This window comes from Schistocerca americana, chromosome 2 (genome assembly GCF_021461395.2).
Source record: "Schistocerca americana isolate TAMUIC-IGC-003095 chromosome 2, iqSchAmer2.1, whole genome shotgun sequence".
Lineage (NCBI taxonomy): Eukaryota > Metazoa > Arthropoda > Insecta > Orthoptera > Acrididae > Schistocerca > Schistocerca americana.
This window is the reverse complement of record NC_060120.1, coordinates 1,065,226,856-1,065,249,967: the sequence shown is the minus strand read 5'-3', so window position 1 is coordinate 1,065,249,967 and position 23,112 is coordinate 1,065,226,856. Positions and strand designations below refer to the sequence as shown.

The window sequence follows — 23,112 nt, the reverse complement described above, 5'->3', positions numbered from 1 at the left end:
AAAAAACTAAATTCAGCAGGATTTCAAATTGTTGCTAATGATCTTCAAAATATCCTGATTTGTATTAGGCATATTTCAGAACACTGGTAAGGCTTGGCGAAAAGAATTGATTATGTACTAATGATTGCAGCTTGATTATACTGTTTCTCAAGTAAACACTGATATCAAAATCATTAAAAAAATCTAGATTTGAAAATTTTTTCACAAACGTCATCCAACATTGAAAGCTGTACACATCTCATGACTGTACCTGTGCCACTGAACCCCTTGCGATCATTAGATCAATTTTATTGACCTCAGGTACGATGCTCTATATGGTTCTTCCACATTCACAGCTCTAAGAATTCAACAATAATACAGATTCCTCTCACTCAATGGGAAAGAAAACATGTTTCAAACATCCTTTGACCTGATCAGACGTTTGTTTACCAAGATTGATGCTCTCACAACGACATTTGGGGCTTCAAAAAGTGATCGTCGAATTCCCAGTCGAAACTCACCATTAGTTTCTATTAAAACTATGGAAAGGTGGGAGGTCAATGTGAAAAAATAATTTTGACCATCATACCTGAGGACAAAACTTGGCCATCTGATCATCCCAAAGGACTCAATGGCACAGGAACTGACATGGCCTTCAGCGTTGGAAGAACTCTGTGAGAACTTAGAAAATCTATTTGCATTGAATGATTTTGATGTCAATCTCCACTTGAGGAATAATACAAATATGCTGCAGTCACTAGAATATAATCAGTTCTGTCTCGCCAGGTCTTACCAGTGTATATGTAATATGCCTGACACAAATCATGGTATTTAGAAGATCATTCTTGACAATTTGAAATGCAACTTCATTTTGTTTCCTTTTGTATTCTCTGTTGTGTATATGACGTGAAGAAATTTCATTGATTTTATGTGTATAGTGTAAAAAAAATTTTATGTTTTGAGATTTGTTTACTGATTATCATTATTGCGAATGGCCTTCCATCATAATAATAATTTACTTATTATTTTCAATTAACAAAATACATGCATGTGAATGGTAAACTATTAAAAAAAATATAGATGTAAAGTGCAAAACAAAATATTTAAGACACAGAACAAATTAAGTAAAATTAAAAGCTAGACCAATAATGAAGGTTTAGATATTTGAACTAGGCTTGTTGAAAATACTCTGACAGCAGATTGTATACAGCATGTTTTCCAAAAACGGTATTTCAGAAACCAGTTTTTTTATATATGGAGATATGTAGCTCGAAAGCTACTTTAATTTCTATTGTAACAAAATTTTTCACTTTTCAGAATTAACTCTGGTGGAATATTTTGCAAAATATCATATTATTACAAGATTTCATATTATTACACTATTCAATTATACAGTTTTTTTGAATGTTAATTACATATCAACTTTCATATCAGGAACATTTTTCTACATATCATCGTTTCGAAGATATTCTCTCCAAACCTATCATGCCAAATTAATTTATGGGGTGTGTTTTACCACTTAAAAGCGAATTGGGTAAAAACAGACAGAAATATGTTTTCCATTGTTTTGCTTTTTCACCAATATTGTTTAATGACTCTAGTGAATTTCGCCTTGTCAGTCCGTTTTGCCTGAAATTGTCGATATTCAGCATCTACTTTTCTCTTCTGACTGCTGGACATTTTGCGAACAAACTGTGGTGTCACCGCTAGACACCACACTTGCTAGGTGGTAGCTTTAAATCGGCCGCGGTCCATTAGTACATGTCGGACCCGCGTGTCGCCACTGTGTGATCGCAGACCGAGCGCCACCACAAGGCAGGTCTCGAGAGACGGGATAGCACTCGCCCCAGTTGTACGGACGACTTTGCTAGCGAATACACTGACGAAGCCTCGCTCCTTTGCCGAGCAGATAGTTAGAATAGCCTTCAGCTAAGTCAATGGCTACGACCTAGCAAGGCGCCATTAGTAACATTGCATGTATCTAAAGAGTCTCACTTGTCTCATCAAGAGCGATGTACCAAAAGGATGGATTAAAGTTAAGTATTCGAGAAGCTACGTACTTTTCTTTATAGCATTCATTACGTATCCTGTTTCAGACCTCGCGCCCATCTGCGTGAGCGTAGCGCGTGCCTTTCGGCTTCCTCTCATTGTGTTTAGGCTGTCCTGTCTAGACACAACACAAACTCTGTGTAGCCACACGATATTAACAAAACGTTATGCACGAACCGTTGACTGTTAACTGTTTTATTCACCAAGTTATGGCCTCTGCTGATGTTGTTTAGAACGTAACGTTTCGCATGTAGTGAGTAATTTTCGTGCCATTCTCACCTAATATCAACGTTTGCGATTTATCAGTGTGTATCACAGACTCAGGCAGGACGTATTAAGCAGCGTATGTGTTGTCAACGCTGATCCACAGGCGAAAATAATTATCCCAGCACCGATTCAAAGTGCTGAGCTGCTAGCCCCATTCTCCGCATGCGCATTAGCAATGGGCAGTAACTTCGCATTCAGACTAAAAAGTGTTTCTCTTTGTGGTTCAAATCCAGCGGCCGCCTAATTGCATTGTGCATGCACAGAGTAAGCATCATTTGCTACAAGATCGAGGCTAGCCGAGTGTCGACGGAAATTTGTGAAAATGAGAGCACTTCGCTATCTCTCCACGAATTTCTTCCGTGGGCCAGAATATATTCGTACAGTTTCCCACCCATGCCTTAATTCAGAAGAATTGTCTCATGCCGTGATGTTATGATTACAGATACTCCAGAGTCACTCATCGAATTATTTGATGGAGTAACTGATGTGCATCGGTGGCGAGTTTCAAAGTCTGACTCATTTATTATGACCTTTGATTCTCCAATGCTAGACACATCCCTCCGACTGAATGTACGGCCCGGGGTCCCAAACGCACTGCGCTGTTTTAAATGTCGACGCTATGGCCAAACACAGCGTGAACCAGAAGGAAAAGAAGAATAAAGAGGTTAAAATAACCAAGCGCTTATCCTTTGCTGGGGTACAAAAGTAATACAAGTCCATGTAACCAGCCACGTTCATGACATCAATTGTCTCATTGGTTAAGAAAGGTAGACATGTCCACACAAACTCACACGAACGACGATAGCACGAGTACATGCTCCTGTAAGAGTAGTAGCTAAGCAACTACTGTTTCCATAGCAGTAACAAGAAGACCAATCTTTGAAAGTTCTGAGAGCACCAATAAGCAGCCAGGCCTCAAGCAAGGCAGCAACAAAATATAGCCAGCAATATTCCGAAATGTATATCTCGACTATAATTGGCACTGAAAGAGAAAAGACACATGAACAAACAAAAAACATAAAGGGGTATGTACAAACCCATCAGACCATCAAACGATAGTGTCGAGTCGACGTATGAGTATTCACACGACCTAGTCGTCAATTACGAATACAGCTCCTTGCTTCTCCTACTCAACAGTAAATTGCAGGCAGTTGCTACAACAGTCCCTGCGCCTTATAGGACGGCACTAGGCGCGTTAGATCCCCCGTCCCCCCAAATAATGACTACACAGTTCCTTAGGATTTCAGTGATCTTCTTCTGCAGTTACCCCAACAGTTCACTCTTTGAGGAGATTTTAATACACGTAATATGTTGTGAGGATTTCGGGAACCTCATCTCTTCTGAAGCATTCTCTGCCACAGACGTCACAAAATGCTCTTAGCCGCATGGTCTCGGGGGCCTTGCCACGGTTAGCGTGGCTCCATCTGTCGGAGGTCCGAGTCCTCCCTCCGGCATGGGTGTGTGTGTTGTCCTTAGCGTAAGTTAGTTTAAGTTAGATTAAGTAGCTTGTAAGCCTAGGGACCGATGACCTCAGCAGTTTGTTCGCATAGGAACCTATCGCAAATTTCCGAAATTTCCAAAAAAAATGCTTTCATGCGCTCGCTGATATCGCTCAGTGGAGAAATGGTCGGTGATCCGCACTCCAGCGATAACATGTCCATCTGTATTCACCTGAAAGAGCAAACTGTCCTACAATGTAGGCTGCCAAAGTGGATGTTCAGAAAGACTAATCGTTGTAAAATTGAGATGAATTACAGGACCTGTTGGTTGGGATGAGCAGATAATGAGTACAGAATATATACTTTAAGTAAAATTGAAGAAATGACAAAAACAATGAGATGTAACAGAGATGAGATTAATGGTAAATTTAACTTGAACTATGCCACCTCCCAAGTGAAGGATTTTATTACCTTCTGTGGTGTCACCGCCAGACAACACACTTGCTAGGTGGTAGCCTTTAAGTCGGCCGCGGTCCATTAGTATATGTCGGACCCGCGTGTCGCCACTGTCTGTGATTTCAGACCGAGCGCCGCGTCATTTGCTACGACCTAGCAAGGCGCCATAGCATTTGATATTATTTGATATTGTGGTTATAACATGTACCGTCAAGAGAGATTTTCTACAATTGTGGATTAAAGTTAAGTATGACATCAACTACGTACTTCATTTGCTACTATTAATTCCTTTAACTGTTCCAGACCTCACGCCAATCTGCGTGAGCTTAACGCGTGCCTTTCGGCTTCCTCTCATTGTGACTTGGCTGTCTTGCCAAGTCACAACACCTTCACTATCTCTATAATAAAAACTGGCAGCAAATGTGTACAGCAAGTTTTTAAAAAAAAGGGTTAATTAGAGCCACTTTTCTCTATAAGTATAAAAAGTATAGTTTAGGGCTGCATGTAGGCTGATAAAAAGTACTGATAACCCCCTCTAGAGCAGAAAGTTTCGAAAGTTAATCACTCACAACGGTAGTAGCTGCGCCAGTTGTTCGTCGTCCATGACGCTGACCAGTTTTATTAGCTCTTCAGCGCTCAGTTCTGGAGGATAGAACTTCTCGTCGACTTCGTCTCTGGGGGCATTCGAATACGCCGTCGACATGTAGACGAAAGCCTGCAATCAAGAAATTACGCTAAGTTTCTTGGTCGCCTTTGTAAATGTTATAGGAGTACTTCCTGGAAACTAAAACGTAGATTTCTTCTGCGCCCTTCTAAACTCATAGCCACTATCACATCTAATAATCATCATAGGAGATGATTTCAACACTAAGTACAGCGGCAAAAGCTAAGGTTTGTGCACTTCTCCTGGTATAATTTTTGTGGAAACTCTGACTAATCTTGGTCTGCATTTGCTGCTGTCTTTGGAAAAGCTACATTCATGTGTTGATACGACTAGTGATTAACACCGTCGCGATACCGTGATGGTTTGGCACCTGATCGCGAACAGCCAGAGGCGTTGTCAACACTTAACCAGTAGCGGCCCCTTCAAATCATGCTGGTGATGGAGTGTCACGGCGGTCTCTCGTTCCGAATGAGCTGTGGAGCTGGCCAGCTATTACTGTTGATCACGTTCTTTTGACTATGAGTTATTTAAAAAGAACGTATTTCAAATATTTTGGTCTGCTGACATACATTACTTATGTTGATTTTTTAATTAAATCCGTATACTGACTTTTTTCCCTTGGGCGCCAATTATCACTCATGACTAGCTTAACTGTGGCATTCGGTTTTTCAATTAATTTATTTTTCAGGGCACAGTAGTTGCTTTTCGTCTTTGCTAAACTCTTACATAGAAATAATTAATGTAATTAAGTCTTGTGCCTCCACTGCAGTTCATCAACCAGGGCTTTTTTTCATAGTCTAGTCTACGAGCAATGCATGAACGGGGAGATGTACACTCATGCTCATAAATGAAGGTAATTGCAGTATGTGGCACTACACAAAACTGGCGCTGATAGCATAGACGCATAGGGAACCCACACGACACAGATCTGTAAGTCCACGGTATTGGTGATAAGTTGAGAAAACCGTCCCAAAACGCATGTACTACAAAACGCCACTGTTTCCTGCGCATGTACTTCGACATGAATATGGGATATGATCGCCATGCACACACACACAGGCCTCACAACGGGTTGGCATATTATGGATCAGGTGGTCGAGCAGCTGCTGGGGTATAGCCCCCCATTCTTGCACAAGTGCCTGTCGGAGCTCCTGAAATGTCATAGGGGTTTGAAGATGTGCAGTGATACGTCGACCGAGAGCACCCCAGACGTGCTCGATGGGGTTTAGGTCTGGAGAACAGGCAGGCCATTCCATTCGCCTGATATCTTCTGTTTCAAGGTACTCCTCCACGATGGCAGCTCGGTGGGGCCATGCATTATCATACATCAGGGGGAAGGTGGTACCCACTGCACCACTGAAAAGACACAGACACGCTGGTGCAAAATGACGTCCCGATACACCTGACCGGTTACACTTCCCCTGTCAAAGACATGCAGGGGTATACGTGCACCAATCATAATCACACCCCTCACCATCAAACCACGACCTCCATACAGGTCCCTTTCAAGGACATTAAGGGGTTGGTATATGGTTCGTTGTTCACGCCTGATGACAACCCGGCGAGAATCACTGTTTAGACTATACCTGGACTCGTCCGTGAACACAACGTGTGACCACTGTTCCAATGATCATGTACTGTGTTCTTGACACCAGGCTTTACCGGTTCTCCTGTGACCAGGGGTCAGTGGATGCACCTTGTATGTCTCCGGGCGAATAAACCTTGTCTGTTCAGTCGTCTGTAGACTGTGTGTGTGGAGACAACTGTTCCAGTGGCTGCGGTAAGCTCCCGAGCGAGGCTACCTGCAGTACTTCGTGGCTGTCTGCGGGCACTGATGTTGAGGTATCGGTCTTCTTGTGGTGTTGTACACTGTGGATGTCCTGTACTGTAGCACCTCGACACGTTTCGTGTCTGCTGGAATCGTTGCCAAAATCCTGAGATCACACTTTGTGGCACACGGGGGGCCCGTGCTACGACCTGCTGTGTTTGACCAGCCTCCAGTCGCCCTAGTATTCTACCCTTCATAACGTCGTCAATATATCTTCTTTGAGCCATTTCCAACACACAGTCGCCATTAGCACGTCTAAAAACGTCTGCACACTTACTCGCTGCACCGTACTCTGACATGCACCAACACACCTCTGCATATGCGGACTGCTGCCAGCGCCACCGTGCGACAACCGCAGGTCAAATACACAGCATGGTCATATCCCGAGGTGATTTAAACCTGCAAACCGCCCACCAGAGCGTTGTTTCACCATGTATCAGCATTATCGATAATTTATGAGCATGAGTGTATTTGTATAGTACAATTATGAATTCTAAAACTGACTAAACGATTTATCGTTCTAAACAAAGTTTAATTTTTATAAGGTTCACCATTCCAATCCTCCTCAGTAGCTGGATAAATATGCTTTACTCTGAATAAGTCTGGGCATACTGCACCTTAGAATTAAGATAACCGGAACTAGGACAGCATGTACCTGATTAATCTGAGCCACAATTCACCTTTATGTTGGGCATACGCTTAGCGAGTGCGATGATCTCGCGGGTGGAGACCACGTTGGTGACGGTGGCGGTCCGGAGGTCTGCGTCGAACCTGACAGTGGCAGCTAAGTGTAAGACGACAGACACCTTGCTGGTGAGCTCAGCAGCGTCTGCAGCGCTGATCCCCAGGCCTGGCTGAGTGCAGTCGCCCGCTATGGGTACCACCTTCTGTAGGTAGTCAGGACACTTCTGGCGAGCCCTGCTGAAGATCTGAGGACAGGACAAGTAAAGCGCCTTGCTTTGGAGCGCCAGGATGTAACACAAAAGTATTATTAATTGATCTCTACAGGGCGGTCAGAAAATGTGTGAAATTCTTGTATGGATGTTACAGGGTAGGTTGTATTGAGACATAAATGTTAAGAAAGAAATTCGATACGTTGCACCGTTTCCGAGTTATTTAGCATAGAATTTAGCCAATCGGGGCGTCGCGCGCTTGCATTCAAGTGGCCTGCCATGGGCTTTGTCTCGTTAGTTGAAACTTGTTTTTACGCCCGCGACGATCAGATTGGCTACCTTCAATGCTAAATAACTCGGAAATGCGCAAGGTATCGAATTTCTTCCTTAACATTTATATCTCAGTACAACCTGCCCTGTAACATCGCTACAAGCATTTCACTCATTTTCTGACCACCCTGTATATCGTCTTTTGAGCAGTTTAGCTACTACTGGACGAGGTAACAATGGAATTACTCGAATTTTTTCAGGTGCTGGACAAATAATGTTCCATCCAAAACAACTGTTTTACAAAACGGAATGTGGAACTATATTCCGTGGAACTGTATACCATTTTCGTGAACGAAACTGTTCAAATTTTTAGAGTTACATTAACTTTAGTCGCAGCGAGTGATGTAACAAGTGTCGAGTTTGTATAGACTCATTTAGTTACAATTCAGAGAATCCTGATGGACGAACGTAAGCTTGCAATAGCCTTGTGTGCATGCCCAAATTACAAGCTTAGGAAGATGTGGTGTGTGTACTGTAAGACCTTCGGTACACACATCATCAGATTATTTGGCTTGTCGCCCTAACGAAGTAGGCGAGTGTCAGCAATATGTCTCGTGGTCTTATCGTGGCGTGTTTATCTTCTACCGTTAGGTCAGACGATAGAAATACCACTTGCACGCTTAGAGTAGCAGATTGACAGTGACCAACTTTAAACAGAACTTGATTAATTTTCACACACATTTATTTAAATAATAACAATCACAAACCTTACTTAACTTGATTCTGGATGTTATTTACAATTGACAGTCTGAAGTTCCTTTGGTCTTGATACGTTAATGTTATTCTCACATATCTCTGATACTTGACAAAGTGTCTATTCATTTACCTTCATGGCTATGTACAGGAATATGGTAATCTTATTAGGTGCAGACGGAAACTTGACTATAGACCGGTACAGACAAATGTAGACTGGTACAGACTAATGTAGACTGGTACAGACAGGTGCAGATAAGTGCAGACTTGTACAGACTAAGGCAGACTGACTAATTGGGGGTCTGTACACTCGTTATAATACCTTGAGCGTTCAGGTATCACTGCGTGAGTGTGATCTGCGAGGAGAAGAGGTTCTATGTTAGCAGCATTCTCATTGGCTGCGTTACATATTAATACGCGGATTGGCGGAAGCAGAATTTGGTCCGTCTCTAAGACAGCGCCATCTTGTACTGCGGAGACGGACGAGCGCTGTGCCTGCGCTGTTGTGCTTAGCAGGGCGCGCTCTAGTGGGAAAGTTGTGTACACACTGACTACGTGGAAGTATGTACACAACAGAAGGGGAAATATAAATAATGCACTGCCTGACAAAAGAAAATGAAAAACTAAGCAGGGGAAGAGGAAACAAAATTAAACTTCACTGGCCTGGATTCATTTAGGAAGGGTGTCATAAAGTCGTTGTATCCTCTCCTGAGGCGAGCTGACCCACAACTGTTGGAACTGGCTCCTCATTTCCTGACAACTGGTACAGGGACTGAGTTGAGATATGAGCTGGCCCCACAGATGTTGCATTGGGAACAAATATGTGGGCCTTACTAGCCATGGGATTACCTCGAAACCACTCAGACTGTTCATAGAGGCATGTATGTGGACGACCATTGTTCTGTTGAAAAATGGCACCAAGGTATCGTCGCAGGGAAGGTAGCACAAGAGAACACAGGATGTCTGTGACATAACATTCTGACATCAGACTTCTCAATCACCGCCAGACGTGACCTGAAGTCATACTTGATTTCGTGTCGCACATTGTCTTTTGGAAGAGAGGGACCTCTTCCCATGCCACCGCCATGCACAGCGAAGAACCTGGATTCATCACTGAACGCAATGCAACGCCACTGACCAGCATACCTCCCAGACCATGCATAATTCAAAATACAGTTGTTTGCATTGTGGTGTTTACGCCAGCAAACGCTTATGACAGTATTAGTCGACCACATTATTATTGCTCTCGGAGTGAGGGTGCTTCAGTCAGCTTATCGTGAGTTTTTATCACGGTATTTCTCAAAGACACGCTGAAACACTTGGTAGTACACACACAAATGTTTTGAACTCATTCACACCGCAATGCCTTTCAAGCACTGTACTTGTTCAATGTAACGTCAACGCGTTTCATTGACGCCAAGTGCAACAATATTGTGGTCGGGTAGTAATTCTCTAGTGACCTGCTCGCAGACTTCGAAGAATAATACAAAATGATAAGGAATGCTGCCTGGTCTTGGATGGCAGGTGCAAATGTGAAGGAGATTAAGAAATTATGTTATATCGTAAATAAAAGAAAACTTACATCTTACGTAACTGAAATTTTTTCTTGTATACCACTCATGTTTTCAGATTCATATTTTGCATCTCCAATGGTCTACAATAAATACAAATTTATGTATGCAAGTTTTGCAGGGATTCCTTGGCAGTTTGCTTGAGTCTAGCTACTTCTATCTATAATAATACCGTTGTGCTTTTTATTTATATTCATTTTTCATGTGCATGCAGCATGCAACCATTTGTTGTTCTATACGCACGAAATGCACATACTAAATATTACCTTCTGCATAACTTGTACTATGGTATACTGTGATGCTTGCACTGCTTACTCATATGACTGACTGAGGGTTCATGGGAGCTGTAGGAGTGGAGAATGCAATGATGTTTTGAGATAGGGATGGAGTATGTGTAGGTGATAGGGCACTGTGTGTGTGTGTGTGTGTGTGTGTGTGTGTGTGTGTGTGTGTGTGTGTGTAATTTTTTAAATTCCCTTATTTTCGTTATTTTCTTTTTTATGTTTATTTATTTTATATCCGTAGTTTGAATAATAGTCCTCTGTTATGGCTTTTTTGATCATTGAGTATATTTTCTTTTTTTATGGCCTTCTCTATGAAATCCCCCCCCCCCCCCCCCATGAACCATGCACATTGCCATTGGTAAGGAGGCTTGCGTGCCTCAGCGATACAGATAGCCATACCGTAGGTGCAACCACAATGGAGGGATATCTGTTGAGCGGGCAGACAAATGTGTGGATCCTGAGGAGGGGTAGCAGCCGTTTCAGTAGTTGCAGGGACAACAGTCTGGATGACTGACTGATCTGGCCTTGTAACACTAACCAAAACAGCCTTGCTGCACTGGTACTGCGAACAGCTGAAAGCAAGGGGAAACTACAGCCGTAATTTTTCCCAAGGGCATGCAGCTTTACTGTATGGTTAAATGATGATGGCGTCCTCTTGGGTAAAATATTCCAGAGGTAAAATAGTCCCCCATTCGGATCTCCGGGCGGGGACTACTCAGGAGGACGTCGTTATCAGGAGAAAGAGAACTGGCGTTCTATGGATCGGAGCGTGGAATGTCAGATCCCTTAATCGGGCAGGTAGGTCAGAAACTTTTTAAAGGGAAGTGGATAGGTTAAAGTTAGATATAGTGTGAATTAGTGAAGTTCGGTGGCAGGAGCAACAAGACTTTTTGTCAGGTGAATACAGGGTTATAAATACAAAATCAAATAGGGGTAATGCAGGAGCACGTTTAATAATGAATAAAAAATAGTAGTACGGGTAAGCTACTACAAACAGCATAGTGAACGCATTATTGTGGCCAAGATAGACATGAAGCCCACGCCTACTACAGTAGTACAAGTTTATATGCCAACTAGCTCTGCAGATGATGAAGAAATTGATGAAATGTGTGATGAGATAAAAGAAATTATTCAGATAGTGAAGGGAGACGAAAATTTAATAGTAATGGGTGACTGGAATTCGACAGTAGGAAAAAGAAGAGAAGGAAACGTAGTAGGTGAATGTGGATTGGGGGTAAGAAATGAAAGAGGAAGCCGCCTGGTAGAATTTTGCACAGAGCATAACCTAATCATAGCTAACACTTGGTTCAAGAATCATGAAAGAAGGTTGTGTACATGGAAGACCCATGGAGATACTAGAAGGTTTCAGATAGATTATGTAATGGTAAGACAGAGATTCAGGAACCAGATTTTAAATTGTAAGACATTTCCAGGGACAGATGTGGACTCTGACCACAATCTATTGGTTATGAACTGTAGATTAAAACTGAAGAAACTGCCAAAAGGTGAGAATTTAAGGAGGTGGGACCTGGATAAACTGAAAGAATCAGAGGTTTTACAGAGTTTCAAGGAGAGCACAAGGGATCAATTGACAGGAATGGGGGTAAGAAACACAGTAGAAGAAGAATGGGTAGCTTTGAGGGATGGAGTAGTGAAAGCAGCCGAGGATAAAGGAGGTAAAAAGACGAGGGCTGCTAGAAATCCTAGGGTAACAAAAGAAATATGGAACTTAATTGATGAAAGGAGAAAATATAAAAATGCAGTAAATGAAGCAGGCAAAAAGGGATACAAATTTCTCAAAAATGTGATCGACAGGAAGTGCAAAATGGCGAAGCAGGCATGGCTAGAGGACAAATGTAAGGATGTAGAGGTATGTCTCACCAGGAATAAAGTTGATACTGCCTACATGAAAATTAAAGAGACCTTTGGGGGGGGGAAAGAGAACCACTTGTATGAATATCAAGAGCTCAGATGGAAACCCAGTTGTAAGCAAAAAAGGGAAAGCAGAAAGGTGAAAGGAGTATATACAGGGTCTATACAAGGGCGATGTACTTGAGGACAATATTATGAAAATGGAAGAGGATGTAGATGAAGATGAAATTTGAGATGTGATACTGCTTGAAGAGTTTGACAGAGCACTGACAGACCAGAGTCGAAACAAGGCCCCAGGAGTAGACAACATCCCATTAGAACTACTGACAGCCTTGGGAGAGCCAGTCCTAACAAAACTATACCATCTGGTGAGCAAGATATATGAGACAGGTGAAATACCCTCAGACTTCAAGAAGAATATAATAATTGCAATCCCAAGGAAAGCAGGTGTTGACTGATGCAAAAATTACCGGACTATCAGTTTAATAAGTCACGGCTGCAAAATACCAACGCGAATTCCTTACAGATGAATGGAAAAACTAGTAGAAGCCGACATCGCGGAAGATCAGTTTGGATTCCGTGGAAATATTGGAGCACGTGAAGCAATACTGACCCTACGACTTATCTTAGAAGCTAGATTAGGGAAAGGCAAACCTATGTTTCTAGCATTTGTAGACATAGAGAAAGCTTTTGACAATGTTGACTAGAGTGCTCTCTTTCAAATTCTGAAGGTGGCAGGGGTAAAATACAGGGAGCGAAAGGCTATTTACAATTTGTACAGAAAGCAGATGGCAGTTATAAGAGTCGAGGGACACGAAAGGGTGCAGTGGTTGGGAAGGGAGTGAGACAGGGTTGCAGCCTCTCCACGATGTTATTCAATCTGTATATTGAGCAAGCAGTGAAGGAAACAAAAGAAAAATTCGGAGTAGGTATTAAAATCCACGGAGAAGAAATAAAAACTTTGAGGTTCACCGATGACATTGTAATTCTGTCAGAGACAGCAAAGGACTTAGAAGAGCAGTTGAACGGAATGGATAGTGTCTTGAAAGGAGGATATAAGATGAACATCAACAAAAGCAAAAGAAGGATAATGGAATGTAGTCGAATTAAGTTGGGTGATGCCGGGGGAATTAGAGTAGGAAATGAGACACTTAGAGTAGTAAAGGAGTTTTGCTAGTTGGGGTGCAAAATAACTGATGATGATCGAAGTAGAGAGGATATAAAATGTAGACTGGCAATGGCAAGGAAAGCGTTTCTGAAGAAGAGAAATTTGTTAACATGGAGTATAGATTTAAGTGTCAGGAAGTCGTTTCTGAAAGTATTTGTATGGAGTGTAACCATGTATGGAAGTTAAACATCGACGTTAAACCGTTTGGACAAGAAGAGAATAGAAGCTTTTGAAATGTGGTGCTACAGAAGAATGCTGAAGATTAGATGGACAGATCACATAACTAATGAGGAGGTATTGAATAGGATTGGGGAGAAGAGAAATTTGTATCACAACTTTACTGGAAGAAGGGATCGGTTGGTAGGACATGTTCTGAGGCATCAAGGGATCACCAATTCAGTATTGGGGGGGCAGCGTGGGGGGTAAAAATCGTAGAGGGAGACCAAGAGATGAATACACTAAGCAGATTCATAAGGATGTAGGTTGCAGTAGTTACTGGGAGATGAAGGAGCTTGCACAGGATAGAGTACCATGGAGAGCTGCGTCAAACCAGTCTCAGGACTGAAGACCACAACAACAACTATTAAATTATCTTCCTGCAAAGTGAGCATTCCCATTCTTTGCTGTTACACAATAAGAGTGCCGTATCTGTTTTTATTCCAGTGTGATGTTGATTTTCCTTTATTAAATGTTCTGCATATATGAAATGGGTATGTTCACTCTTCAGTAATCTTACATGAACTTTGTACCTGATTCTTGCTCCCAACACAGTATATTTAGAGCTTCAGCTATTACATATTAGATTATACATTCCTGAGCTGTTGAATTGACGTTTTTCTTCTGTCACAGTTCTTAATTTCTTCTGCATTGACGAATTTGAATGTTATTTTTATTTGTAGCTGTCTTTTTTTAATTTTGCTGTTTTAACTGTAAAAGCAACAGTTATAAAAACAAACGTAACAGGTTAATGCTAATGAATAGACAGAAAAGTTTGAAAACTCGTTAAAAGATATTAAATGCACTCACAAGAAAACAGAAACAAAACTTGGTACAAAATATCCAGCAGCAGAAGTGGTTAGAAGTTAACCCAACTTACATAAAGACCACTTAGATATGAGATCAGCTATTAATTTCAACAGTGCTCCCACAAATAACATTACAAAGTTTGCACACAAATACTTTAAAGAACATTTCAAGCTAGAGAATAACAGAAATATTAAAAAAAACTCCTTAGATCCAACCCAAAAAGCAAAAGATACACACATCACATCAACTACAAAATTAGAGCTAACCCAAAAAGCCAAAGATACACACATCAGATCAACTACCAAATTGGTGTTCCTTGGCATGAAAGACATGTGCACCTCAATCCCACTTGTGACAAAAATTAATATTGTAAGATAACAATCGAGAGGAAATGCAGACGTCGCAAAACCACTATAAAAGAACTTATACAATTAATAGAAGTGATCACTGAACAAAACTTCATTCACTTTAACAGTTCATTCAATCTACATAAGGAACTTCTACCAATGGTAAGCCCAATCTTATACATACAAGCAGATACCCAAATGAATCACACAGAAAACAATTTTTTTCAGAAATAATGGTAACAAATATATTTATATATAATACATGGACATAAATATGTAGATATCATATACCTCACCGATGAATCACAAGGACATATAAGCAGTTTACACCAACAGATAAGCAACAAACACCACAACATCCAGTTCGCCATGGAAACAGTAACAGAGGAGGAAATACGCTACCTCGACCTACAATTTCGTAAAATCTAACAAAAGGCCCAACTTCAACGTTTTCAGACAGGAAGCAGCTACAGACATAACATGTAAAGGGGTTTCAGTACCTCTACCAGTGACAAAAATTGTTAACTAATGTATTATTTATTTATTGTGTGACATGTTTCGAGGGTATACCTCATCATCAGTCTATATGGCATTATAAAAACAATTTCGCAATAGGATCATGCAGATTATAAACAGCCTTTTCGTAAATGCTGTGGTTAACCTGTGGAAGAAGAGAAAACCTAGACAGAGGCAATGCCACAGTCACTTACTTCGTTCATATCACATGGCAGTCTCGTTGTGATGCGTTTAGGTGTTTCCATTTCTGTGGCTCCCTTTGCTTTCTTGATCATTCTTCACAAATTTTCACATACGTACTAGTAACTTGGAAACACGATCACAAAAGCAAATGTGTAGTGCAGTGGACAAGATGGCGGTCAAAATATGGCTGGTTTCTATTTGACTATTGATCTGTCGATCTATGTGGTGTCAGATGTTTGCAATGTCTTCTGCACAACTTGTTATCGTATTACAAATGTAGGTTGACGAAATACATTACAAATTGAGCACCTGTAAGATACAAATGATAATATAAAAACAACTTAGTTTACACAATTCTATGCTACTGCTGGGGCTAGAATAAATGACTGTGATTATTCCAAGTGTACTGTAGCGAAATTGGAAAAGAAATGTGAATTTTTGAAGTCTGTCATTTCATTCAGAATCTCGTCAATCCCCATGTGGATTTGGATGAATATTTCCATTTCTTCCAGAATGTACGTTTTCCAGCTCTTTTCTAAATTATGTTGTACTATGTTGTCTATTGTAACACAGTGTCCTATTTCATTTAAATGTTTCGCTATAGCTGATTTATTCGGATTGCCAAGTCTGAAACAGTCAATGTGTTCCTTAAAGTACGTTTTACAACTTCTTCCCATTTGGCCAATATAATATGTATTGCAATGACTGCACATCATTTTATCAATTCCTGATTTGTTGAGTTTCTCTTTAGGATGTGATATGTCATGTACCAGCAGAAGTGATCCTGATGTCTGTTTTTTTAAACATTATTTTGACTATGTTTCGACCGTGACTGTCAAAAAATGTGTAAAGGTTTTTGAGTACAACTACCAGTCACAAAAGTTGTTAACTAATGTATTTTTTATTTATTGTGTGACATGTTTCGAGGGTGTACCTCATCATCAGGCTATATGGCATAGTAAACAATTTCGCAATAGGATCAAGCAGATGTTAAAGAGCCTTTTCATAAATGCCGTGGTTATCCTGTGGAAGAAGAGAAATCCTAGTAAGAGCGATGTCACTTTGTAAGCTAGACTGATGTTTGCATGAAAATATTTTGTAAAAGTCACTCACTTTGTTCCTATGGTGTGGCAGTCTGGTTGTGAGGAGTTTAGGTGTTTCCATTTGTGTGGCTCTCTTTCCTTTCTTGGTCACTGTTCACAAATTTTCACACACGTACCAGTAACTTAGAAACACGATCACAAAAACAAATCTGTAGTGCAGTGGGCAAGATGGTGGTCAAAATACAGCTGGTTTCGACTTGACTGTCAATCTGTGTGGTGTTAGAAGTTTGCAATTTCTTCTGTATGTTTTGTTATCATATGACAGATGTAGGTTGACGAAATACATTACAAATTGATCAAGAAAGCCAAGTCAGTCACAGAAATGAAGCACCTCAGCTCATCACAACGAGACTGCCATGTTATAAGAACAAAGTGAGTGGCAGTTACAAAACATTTTCATGCAAACATCAGTCCAGCTTCCAAAGTGACATCGCCTCTTACTAGGTTTTCTCTTCTTCCACAGGATAACCACAGCATTTATGAAAAGACTGTTTAACATCTGCACGGTCCTATTGCGAAATTGTTTCTATAATGCCATATAGCCCGATGATAAGGTATACCCTCGAATCATGTCGTACATTAAATAAATAATACATTAGTTAACAAATTTTGTAACTTGTAGCGGTACATAAAATCCTTTACATATTTTTTGAGACAGTCACGGTCGAGAAATATTCACAATGGTACCAAATACAGGAAGTCAATTAACCACAAACCTAACCACCCACATTCTCAATAAACAAAAACGAGCCTGTGCAAAACACCTCTAAGCAAAAATAACTATGCAGAAGAATTAAACAAGATAATCAACAAGGAACAAAACAATTGATAAAACGGAGACATAGTACAGAAACTGCATGATACCAATATAAAGAAAATACAGACTGAAGAGAGCAAAATTAATAACAGACCAAATAGATCAATTAATAAAAATAACACAGAATGCACACTCACACCAGAAAACACAACCCAACAAAAAATGGCACGTCATTACAGTGCACAACCAACTCACTCACACGAATAGTAACATCTTCAGAAAGCATAAAATTAATATAGACCTCGAGATAAACAGCACAATACAAAAGAACTAAAAACTATGATAGAAGACAGAGATAAATTCAACAGTTCAAGAATATTCGAATTAACATGTAATTGCTCCAACTCTAAATACGTTGGGATGACTGAAAGAAATTTCAGCGGCACACACACACACACACACACACACACACACACACACACACACACACAGTGCCCTACCATCTACCCTTCTTGAATTCCCATCCCGACACCAAACTCCACTATCCCTTCATGCATTCCCATGATCCTTCAATCGTGACTAATCAATGAAAGCAAGCGCAGTATACTGCAGTATAGGTTATTTGTATAGAAATTTTTACTGGGAGAAACCTGTACTATGTACATCTAGCATGTATAAAACAACAAATGGCTACATGAACAGGACTCAAAATGAATGTAAGGATAAAAGATAATCGTATAATTATAAACAGAAACAATTAAATATAAAAAACTGCTGAAAAACTACTACATATCATATACCAAAATAGGTATAATTACATAATTTTATTTGTATAACGGACTAGTGAAAATGCCCAACGTGAATAGGCGAAATATCTGTGTTACACAAGAATAAATTTCAGTTGCAAACGACGGAAGTTTTCTTCTATTTATGGTAAAACATGACTGAAGTTAGCAATTGAGGAAAATGGTTGCGATTATGTGCAATATGGATTATGATATCCTACCTTGTGGTGGTCATACATCGCTGACCAAAATCTCGATGACGAGTAAGTGCAGTCTTACATTCCCATGCACTACAACATTGGACCACTGTCACATCTGAATGTCCCACAAATCTGGATATTACGAAATTCGACTGCATCGACAAATGGAGACCTATAATAAGCATCTCCGCGTCCTTCACAGCGACCACCTACCATCTGACGTTGTTCACGTCCCTTATAAACTCAACCAGTCTTCGTAACAACAGCAAACACGACCAAAACAAATGTAGTCTGGTGGCTGTTCTACTTGTCAAATTGCAAATCTAATCATTTAAATGTCCGTCGACAGTGTGTATGTGTAAAAAGTTCATATCCGACCATGTCTTCTGGGTGCTTAACGTTTGTTGTCAGACACTATTTACAGACACTATTTACATAAGGTAACTGACCAAATATCCTAAGAAAGAAAAAAAAATTCGTAGTACGTCGTGAGAATAACCTCGTTATAGGGGGACAAAGACTGCTGCTGCTACTGGTTAAGAATTTGAAACGACTAAACATCTAAGGTCATCATTCACCCATCGGACACAATCTCTGCACCCCTACTTTCTACATGTAGAGTTAAACCTATGTGCAAGTGCAATAATGTTATGTAAAAATTTTGTTGGTTTTTATCTGATTTTGGATGCGGGTACCAGCCTAGTACTTATCTAGTGCGATGTGAAAACCATCTAAAAACCTCATTCATGCTGGCCAACTCAACAGTACTTGCCGTTAATATTACCTGATCGGACTCGTCTCCCCAAGATCTGGAAGCGGCGTGTCAATGCGTTTGGATATCCTTAAGAGTGAAGAGAGATATAAGAAAAGAAGGTTAGTCAAGATCATAGGGTAGGGAAAATGACTTATACAGGAAAGGGGACTCTAGAATTTAGCGATAGATTTGAAGTGACTTCTATTAACACATCCATTATAAAAGATATCTACGCTTCAACCCCAATGGATCAACATTCAATTAACAGTCATTTATTTCTGAGACTTCTCCGATCACTCTCATGACGGGCTGTGGTGTTGGAATTTGTGGCAGGTTGTCTGCCACTCAGCTGAAGGGTGTGGCTTGGCTTGTATTTATGGAAATCGATGTCTTCGTTGGAAGCTGCACCTTCAGATTTACGGGTGAAATCATCTCTGCTACTCTTTGTTGACCCTGATACTTAATTAAAAACTTCCTTGTTGTTCTTCATTTTGATCTTTACAGGTTTTTTACCAACACACACTGATCCACTCAATATTGCAACAACTTCCCCCCACATACCGCCATCATTTCCTGATGTTTGAATGACTTTGTATTCGCTTGTTTGACCTTCTACCAAACTTCTCTTAATCGTTTCTTTATTTTTTTCCACCGATTCCTCATTAGCACTTAATTTAATTTTCATAACATGGAAACGAGATGGCAACTTCCCATCTTATATCATCTTGTATGGTGAAAGAACTGCACTTGTGTGTACTTTAGAATTATATGTTGACACGACGTAACGTAGTTACATGTCCATGTTATCAGGCTGACTACTCATACAATGATTTAAATTTTCGAAATTTTACAACTAACCCTTTTTGTTCATGTATGGAAAGGACCGCTGCGAAGTTTTCAGGTATGAAGCAGCCGGCGTAACTGCTTCAGCAGGTCTGACATAAAAATTTGTACTGGATCTGTATTTACAGTATTGGGCACGACAATGTTAGTATCCAATTGTTAACCATCTCGTTTGTGATCCTGCTTACATGCTTGTCTGGAATTTCTGTCATTGCCACAGACCGGGAAAAGTGATCTATAGTTGTCACAATATACTTATTTTAGCTTCTATTCTGTTAAATGATACAGTACAATAAATGATACATTATTTCGGCTCCACATCTGTCTTGTCGGTTTACATCGCTCGTGACCCACCGTCAGGTGGTCATGTGCTTGTTGCAGTATTTAATTTCTGATCAGTGCAGGACCCTCCATGTGCATACTACACTTTGCACTTCTGCAGAGCAAACTGCTGTGTGTCACGAACTGTGGCTGCACCCTAAAACCTGACAGTATATGTCAGCTGCTTGTTTCATTTGCCATTTTGACAAGTTTGTGCCTAGTGCCTGCAGAGCTGCAAATTTCCTGCTTAGCATGTCCGTATTAGTGCGTGTCTTCCCTGGTTTATGCGTCACTTCATAATTAAACTCGCTCAGCGTCAGTGCACACCATGCTATTCTGCTAGAAGCGTCTTTCAGTCCCAATAGCCACCTAAGGGAAGCATGATCAGTAACTACTTTAAATATTTGTTCATATAAATAATTCTTCTCCTGCTTCCTAATTTTGCAGTCGTCTGCCTTATGCCCAAGAGCACTCTGCCTGCCGACATTGCTGCTTCACGTGACCCCCTCGTCCACATATGTAGCATCTGACGCTAGAGGAGAAAACGCCACGGTCATTCCGTTTCTGAGCAACAATATCTCTTTCCTCAAACTGCGTAGCAATCCTAATAGTTTATGACGAATCATAAGGATTTTATGTCCTCATCTGTTGTGACATATCTGCTGAAATACCCTTCAAAAACACGCATAAAGCCTTATTTTCTGCTTCCTGCAATAGATTTCTATCCGCCTTAGCACTGTGTGTCAGTTCATAAGTCTGCTAGTTCTTCTCGTGATTTCTGTCAGAGAACACCTCTACGCATTGTCATTTTATGTTAATGTCATGAGCTTTTCGCTGAAAAATGTAGCACTGTTTGGTTATGATAACGTTGTGTAAGCCCATCGGCCAGATGGTCAAATGCCTGAATTTTCCTAAGATATTCATGGTATCTGACATACGTTGTAGCGTCACCTGTTACCCATAACTTAGCCACCGACGGGCACGTCACATCGGACCAATTCCCTGGGTGAGCTCCTTCCCTCATATCATACAGAAAGGCAGATACAGCCTCGGGAGTTTTCCCGAAAAACCGCGCGGGGTAGCCGAGTGGTCTGGGGCGCCTTGTCACGGTCCGCGCGGCTTACCCCGTCGGAGGTTCGAGTCCTCTCTCGGGCATGGGTGTGTGTGTGTTGTCCTTAGCGGAAGTTAGCTTAAGTTAGATTAAGCAGTGTGTACGCTTAGGGACCGAAAACCTCAGCAGTTTTTTCCAATAAGATCTTACCAGAAATTTCCAAAATTTTTCCCGAAAAGGTGTAATGAGACTAGCAGCCATCGGATCAATGGCTGGGGCAGATACGCTTATTATATCGCCTTGGTATCGCCTCTCGGCAATTGGATCAGCCCAGTTGCGGTGCATAATATTTCCAGTTCCCTATACAGGCATTCACAAGCCTGGTTTCGCTCTGTTTCATCCTAAAGTAACGTGGTTACTGAATGTCAAAACTTCAGTGGCTAGATTGAAAGTTGCTGCATGTGTTTCTGGCCATTGCGTAACCCCTGTTTTGAATTACAATCGAGAACAAGTGAAAAACTAGTATACCGAAGCAATATCAATGAGCAAGTAAAACTAAATTAATCTGTCCCTCATGTCAATGCCCAGTGGGACTCAGAACACTGCCACGCTTCTATAAGTCTTACACCTTGGTGGCACTGTTTATTAGATGGTGACTCGTGCCCTGATAGACTACAATACTGGCACCTACTTGGCCGTAAGTACTCTCCCCTCCAGTTACCAAACAACTGCAATAATTCTGCAGGTTTTTGTGCTCTCAGCAATGTCACTCTCAAGTTAGAATGCAAATACTTCTGACTCAACATGGCTCCAAAATAAAAGAAGGAAGAAAACAAGCAAACAAACACTGGTCAGTCATTGTGTCACTTAATGACACATGTCGATCGCTGCTGATGTGCTGACGTGGCTCGTCGATAGCAGTGACAGCCGTCAGCTCGCCTGGCGCCAAATCCGTAGGACTTCAGAATCACAGTTTATAGCCCCAAATTTGTATGACTGCAGGGTCTTCTGACACCAAATTTTTAGGAGCCCAGTGGATGCGACCTTCTACATGAATGTAAGGAACTCGAGCAGATGTGTAGTGACAGAGTCCTGTGGACTGCTGGATTCTTATGAGACATGATTCATTTAACACTCATTTGGTTCCTAGGGTTTTACAATCACTGTATCTACCTCAAAGTGCCGTGTGGTGGCGGCCATGCCGAACCTTTTCTTGTCCTGAGGCACAGGGTAGCAGTCAGCGCTCGGAGAGGGATCTGCTGAAGCAGGCCTCCGTTTTAGGAAGGGTGGTGGGCGTGTCGCAGCAGCCCAGCATGGGTGTAGGCGTCTGTTGGAGTCACAGCGTTCTCGTTAAGCGAAGCTACGCTCTGGGTTGGCCCCAGGAATTTACGAGGCCCTGTTGTTGGTTGTCGAGATGACGTGTAGGCGACAGACCCAACAGTGACACAAAGAACAGCCCAGGAGGCAGTCTCAACATATGGCAGTATATGGACTGCCTAGGAGTGGCGGCGCATACACCCTGTCCCAAAACTGAACAGCTCACAGACAGGTAGATCGGTTGTTCATTCATGGAAGATTGGCCTGGCCCTCATCTTCGAGTAGACGTAGATGTGACCGGTAGGAATGCAGCTCGCAGATTTGAAATTCCCTCCACAGCCAGATAGCTGCACAATTGTAACTGTTGACCTTAAGCTGGTGGCGACTGGTGACACTTCACTGTACTCAACAGTTCA

At 41.2% G+C, this 23,112-nt stretch overlaps 1 protein-coding gene across 1 annotated transcript in view; it reads right to left on the bottom strand.

Moving 5' to 3' along the window:
- Positions 1-23,112, bottom strand: part of LOC124595899 (fatty acyl-CoA reductase 1-like) — a 237,329-nt gene that overhangs the window by 165,143 nt on the left and 49,074 nt on the right. The window contains exons 3-4 of the mRNA XM_047134807.1: positions 7,363-7,611; positions 4,760-4,905 (exon numbers count right to left, since the gene is read on the bottom strand). Of these exons, the coding sequence (XP_046990763.1) occupies positions 4,760-4,905; positions 7,363-7,611 (395 nt within the window). The remainder of the gene's footprint in view (positions 1-4,759; positions 4,906-7,362; positions 7,612-23,112) is intronic.